General features: G+C 43.0%; 1 protein-coding gene across 1 annotated transcript in view; it reads left to right on the top strand.

The window, feature by feature from the left end:
- The window catches only part of FLT1 (fms-related tyrosine kinase 1), a 183,446-nt gene that overhangs the window by 38,923 nt on the left and 138,523 nt on the right, over positions 1-6,000 (top strand). Inside the window, exons 8-10 of the mRNA XM_006832043.1 lie at positions 122-239; positions 3,138-3,307; positions 4,850-5,009. Of these exons, the coding sequence (XP_006832106.1) occupies positions 122-239; positions 3,138-3,307; positions 4,850-5,009 (448 nt within the window). The remainder of the gene's footprint in view (positions 1-121; positions 240-3,137; positions 3,308-4,849; positions 5,010-6,000) is intronic.

Genomic DNA, 6,000 nt, shown 5'->3' with positions numbered 1-6,000 from the left:
TCTCACTCTAGTGTATGTCTCACTCTAGTGTATGTCTCACTCTAGTGTATGTCTCACTCTAGTGTATGTCTCACTCTAGTGTATGTCTCACTCTAATGTATGTTTCACTCTCCCTTCAAAGATAAGGCATTCATCACTGTGAAACATCGAAATGAGCCAGTGATGGAGACCATAGCTGGAAAGCGCTCCTATCGGCTGTCTACGAAAGTGAGGGCTTTTCCATCCCCTAAAGTTGTATGGTAAGACCCTACTCACTTTTTCTCAGTTTGAGATATGCTTGTAAGCAGAAAGATGCCAGAGCCCAGTGACTTGACTTACTGGGAAAAAAAATACTTCAGGTTCCCCAGACTGTGAGCGGAGAACCGTACTGATTTCTGGGATGGGGGAGGAGGGTGGGGAAGGGTGCAGGGAACAATTGAAGAGAATGGAGCAAGGGATTTGGTTTCCTAGAGTGTTGGTCAGTTAGCTTAGTCTCTCACTGTGACTTAATCCGGTCATCTCTCAACCTTGCTAGATGCCAACAGCCTTGAATGAGATGGGAACCGGCAATGACTAGGACTCATCTCCTCCAATATGTGCCAGGCTCTTTTAACCCTAAAGATGAGGCTCTTGGAATGGGGTCACTGGAAGTAACTCTTTTATGTGCAGCTGGGTGGAAAGTTCTAGTCTTATTTTCAAATGAAAGAATCTTTCAGAGATGTTGTTGTTAAGTGCCTTTAAGTCGGTTCCAACTCTTAGTGACCCTGTATAGGGTTTCCGAGGAGCGGCTGGTGAATTTGAACCTCTGACCTTGTGGTTCAAACCAACCTTATGGTTGAGTGCTTATCCTAGAGCTCTACAAGACTTATTCAGTTGCAGGGCACCTGCTTAAACTGATTTTTTTTGGCTCAAAGGTTGCATATTCACAAATGCCTTTAAGCATTTTTCAAAATACCAGTGCAACACCTTGATATAAAACAATGTAATCTGTTTATAATCTGCAGTCATTTTGTTCAATCGCTTTTAAATACTAATATGTTTGGCTCAAGTTGTTACATTTTGAACAAAGAGTCTAGTACAAAACTGATTAGGGAAACAAACCATACAATATGGAAATGGTACCCATTATAGGATCCCTGCTATCAGAACTTATTTTTCTTTCAATATCATGACTGTAGTCTTTGTTTCCATTTCCTTAAATCTAAGAGAGAATTAAGATCTGCACTACACGCTCCATGCCCCCTCAGCAGAAAAGGTGGTGGTGGTGTGCCGTGGAGTCGATTCCGACTCATAGCGACCCTGCATGAGGTTTCTGAGGCTGTAAATCTTTACAGAGCAGAAAGCCCCATCTTCCTCCGGCGAAACAGCTGGTAGTTTAGAACTGCTACCCTTGAGGTTAAGGAGCTCTGGTAGCGTAGTGGTTACAAATCGGGCTGCTAACCTCAGGGTCAGCAGTTGGAAACTACCAGCTGTCCCGTGGGAGAAAGATGAGGCTTTCTGCTCCGTAAAGATTTACAGCCTTGGAAACCCTATACAGGGTCACTATGAGTTGGAACTGACTCCACAGCACATAACAACAACAACAACAACCCTTGAGGTTAGCAGCCTAACTTGTAACCAGTACGCTACCAGAACTCCTTCAGTAGAAAAGGGGCTATCTATAAAGTTGATAGTAAATTTCCTATGACTGTGCATTATTCTTTTTGTATAGGGGCTATTTTTCTCTTTCAGCATCTGAGTACCCCATCTATTACACATTTACTGAGTAATTATATAGCAAGAGCCTACTAAACAAAAACAAAAATTCAGTACATCTTTGTAAATGCTGATTTGGTTATGTTGTTATTGTTGAAGCAGTTCTGACCCATACTGACCCTGTCTGGGGTTTCCATGGAGTGGCTGGTGGGTTTAAACCACCCACTTTGTTGTTCGCAGTCTAGTGCTGATGTACAGCATGACTTCAAGACTTGGTTATAGGAAATACTTTTCAGGAAGGTGAACATGATTTTATAATCACAATATAGAAGCTTGATCATTTTAACTGCTTTTGGGACTGGAGACCCAGTGGTAATTCAAGATTCCTTGAATCTGTTTAGAATGTAATTGTGTTCTATAGGAAAGGTTTGATACAGTTTGCATGTTGTTGTTAAGTGCTGTCAAGGCAGTGCCAACTCATAGCAACCCTGTGGAGGGCTTCCGAGGCTGTAAATCTTTGTGTAAGTAGAAAAGCCATACCTTTTTTTTTTTTTTTTTAGTGTATGTCTCACTCTACCATACCTTTTTTTTTTTTTTAAATAAAGCACAATACATTCTTAACTGTTTCAAAGAACCACTCTTTAAAAACAACAACAACAACAACAAAACTGAGCATCTCAATCAAATCATAGAATTTTAGAGTTCATGGGGTCTTTGTGAGATGCTCTAAAAAATCTGGGGAAACTGAAGCATAAATGCAGGTACTGTATCATATTGTTCCTAACAAAACTAGGTTTTGAGCCCAGGCCCCTTCACTCTGAGTTCTGTATGTAACTGAATGATACTTACGCGCTGCTTCTATTTTTAGATTAAAACAAACCAACCAACAGTGTCTTTAATGAGTGTATACTTTTTGTTTGTGAGCTTTGTGTCTACACTGTTCTTTCTCAGGGGGAAAAAACCCGTGATAACTCTTGATTTCACTGTGATTTATGAAAGAGACCAGCGGTGTGGCCATTTATAGAACTAATAAGAACTCCACATGAGATCACAATAGGAAGGTTTATTTTTATTTTTATCTGGAGAAGTGATCTAGTTGATCTGACGTACAATGGCCCTGGCTGATGGATTCTCATGGAAAACTCTGGAAACTATCTTGGGAAGAATCAGACCTGGTACCTCTGGGTTAACACTTAACCTCACAATGACTACCAGTGGCTGTGAAGCCACCACTTTCCTTCCCTCCCCCCTCAGTTTACTTCTTCCCCTTTGCCAATAAATACAAACGAGTCCTCCGTCAGAGAGCTTATATACCTGCCAGCACTTAAGATGTTAAAGCCCACGTTGAGGGTCAGAGATCTGAGAAGTCTACACTTGGGTTCACAACACAAGTTCACTGGCAGGATTTTCAAAGAGATCTCTGACAGGCAACACCAGGTGACTGACCATTCTCTCTCCCAAAGGTTGAAAGATGGGTTTCCTGCCACTGAGAAATCTGCCCGCTACCTGGTTCGTGGCTATTCATTAATTATCAAGGACGTTACTGCAGAAGACGCAGGAAATTACACCATCTTGCTGAGCCTAAAGCAGTTCAACGTGTTTAAAAATCTTACCACCACACTCATCGTCAATGGTAGGTTTCTTCTGTGTTCTTGCTTCTGGTTCTGGGGACGGGGTACAGCAGGCTGGGGTGTGAATGGAAATGTGTACATTTAAAAGTCGATGTGACAATATTAAAGGCAACAATTTTTTTTTTAATAAATAAGATACTTTGAGATGAATGCCATTCTTTTCATACCACAGCAATAATGAGGAGATGACGCCTATATCTTCTCTGTCTCCATGCAGGGATTAGAAATGACAAAATGGATTTCAGACTGTTTAAAATCCCATGTGACAACCTGACCTTAAATCCATTATTCTCCCTGAAGGGTTTGTGTGAAAACAATGCACAAAAAATTATGTGAATATTCTCACTTTGTACACCCAATGACTCTCATTCTTACTTCCTGAAACACTTTACCTACAGAAAGCATGTTGCGGAAGTTTCCAGAAAAACCTTACATACGTAGTTAAAAAAAAAAAAAAAAATTGATATGTATATTAACTCTGTGTGGTTTGAAGGAGCCCTGGTAGCACAATAGTTAAAGCACTAGCTACGAAACAAAAAGTTGGTGGTTCAAATCCACCCACTTCTCTGAGGGAAAACAATGCTCTCATAAAGGTTTAGTCTCGGAAACCCTGTGGGGCAGTTCTCTTCTGTCCTGTGAGTTAGAATTCAGCCAACAGCAGTGGGTTTGGTTTGGTTTTTTATGAGGAACACTGAAGCCGGCCATTTTACAGATAAGAAAACTAAGTTCTAGACTTTTGAAAGCAATGATGTTGAAAATCTTTTTTGGTTGCCATTGGGAAAGAAAAAAAAAAAATTATGTGATTGCTTTAAAAATGAATTGTATTCCACCATAATGATTTTCAAGGAGCTCTGGTAGCGTAGTGGTTACGAATTGGGCTGCAAACTGCAAGTTCGGCAGTTCAAAACTACCAGCTGTTCCGTGGGAGAAGATGCGGCTTTCTGCTCCCGTAAAGATTTACAGCCTCGGAAACCCTGTACGGGGTCGCTATGAGTCAGAACCAACTCCATGGCACATAACAACAAAAATAATGATTTTCTGTTTGCTTGTTACCTCCCCCGCACAAAACAAATCCAGTGCCATCGAGTCAATTTTGACTCACAGCAAACCTATAGAACATAGTAGAACCGCTCCTTGGGGTTTTCCAAGGCTGCAAAACTTTATGGGAGCAGAAAGCCTCATCGGTCTCCTGTGGAACACCTGGTGGGTTTGAACCACCAACTTTGTAGTTAGCAGCCCAACGCTTAGCCTGCTGCATCACCAGGGATCCTTTACCTTCCGGAGTCTGCATGCTCTTTCTTAATTGGAATCCTAATGGACGTATCATGAGACCATATTTATAACGTCCTCTGAGGACACGTCACCTCCTCTTTTTTGGTTGGCGTTTCCTTGACAAATACAAGGGGCACTTTGTTATCTGCTCTTGTATTTTACTTCCCTGACGTTCTCGGGACCACTGAGATTGTGCTTCTGCCTTTTGGGGCCTGAGAGGAACACACTAGAACTGCTCTTGACTTCAGTCTTGGTCTCCATCTCCTTTGCAGTGAAACCCCAGATCTATGAAAAAGCTGTGTCACCGGTATCAGAACTTACTCTCTACCCGCTGGGCAGCAGGCAGGTCCTCACTTGCACCGTTCATGGAGTCCCACAACCTACAGTCCAGTGGTTCTGGCAGCCCTGCCTTCACAACACTTCCAGAGAAAGGTAGGGGCCACTCTGTCTTGATCAACTTTTGGAGACTTTTTGGCACCTGGGATCATAATCCCTCAATGGGCGGAGACAAAACTGGCAGGGTGTTTGTTTCTGGCTGGCAGTGTGTTCAGGGTGGAGGTCTTCAGTGCAGTAGTCACATGCCTCCCTTTCCTTGGCTCACCACTTCATCATGAGTTCTCTTTAGTGTGTACAGGACCAAGGTCCTCTATGAGTTGTGATCTAAGATTGACCGGACTGGTCTCTTTGTTTGCCAATTCGGGAACCATGCTTTTGAGAACTACATTCATTGGACTAGATCTTCCAAATACTGATTATTGTCACCACCATTCATGCTGTTGGGTTTTGCTCTTGCTCTTCCACCATTTAAAATGCTCTTCTACCCTTTTTTTGTTTCTTCCTTCTCCAGGGGCTCAGCTCACAGATTTTCTGTGAAGCTTGGCCATCTCACTCCAATTCTTCTTCCTTCTCCAGGGGCTCAGCTCACAGATTTTCTGTGAAGCTTGGCCATCTCACTCCAATTCCTCTCCCTTCTCAGCGTGAACTACAGCGCTTTATCCATCCCAGGATGGAGTCAACAGCGGTGAATGTGTTGCCTTCTTCCCCTGATTGGGAGCCCTGGTGTGGCTCTGTAAGATCCGCACTGGATTGCAAGACCAGCGGTTCAAATCCACCTTCCACTCCTGGGAAACCCTATACAGGGTCGTTATGGGAACCCTGTACAGGGTTGTTATGAGTCGTAACTGACTCAACGACACTTAACAACAACGTGCTTTGACTGAGATCACCTGTGTCCCTTCAGTGCTTACCTGGCCCACAATAGATGCTCCATGTGCATTTGATGGACACATTGAGTGAATGAACCCCTGGCTACCTTCCGTCGGCTGTGCAGCAGGCTCTCGCATCCTGTTGATGACTAAGACCTATTTGTGTCTTCCTCCTTCTTGTTTAGTCTAGAGGGATGATACTAAGGAAAGCTCCTGGG

The sequence above is a fragment of the Chrysochloris asiatica genome, unplaced genomic scaffold (genome assembly GCF_000296735.1).
Source record: "Chrysochloris asiatica unplaced genomic scaffold, ChrAsi1.0 scaffold00005, whole genome shotgun sequence".
Lineage (NCBI taxonomy): Eukaryota > Metazoa > Chordata > Mammalia > Afrosoricida > Chrysochloridae > Chrysochloris > Chrysochloris asiatica.
The sequence above is the reverse complement of the archived record's forward strand: the minus strand, read 5'-3'. Positions and strand labels throughout refer to the sequence as shown.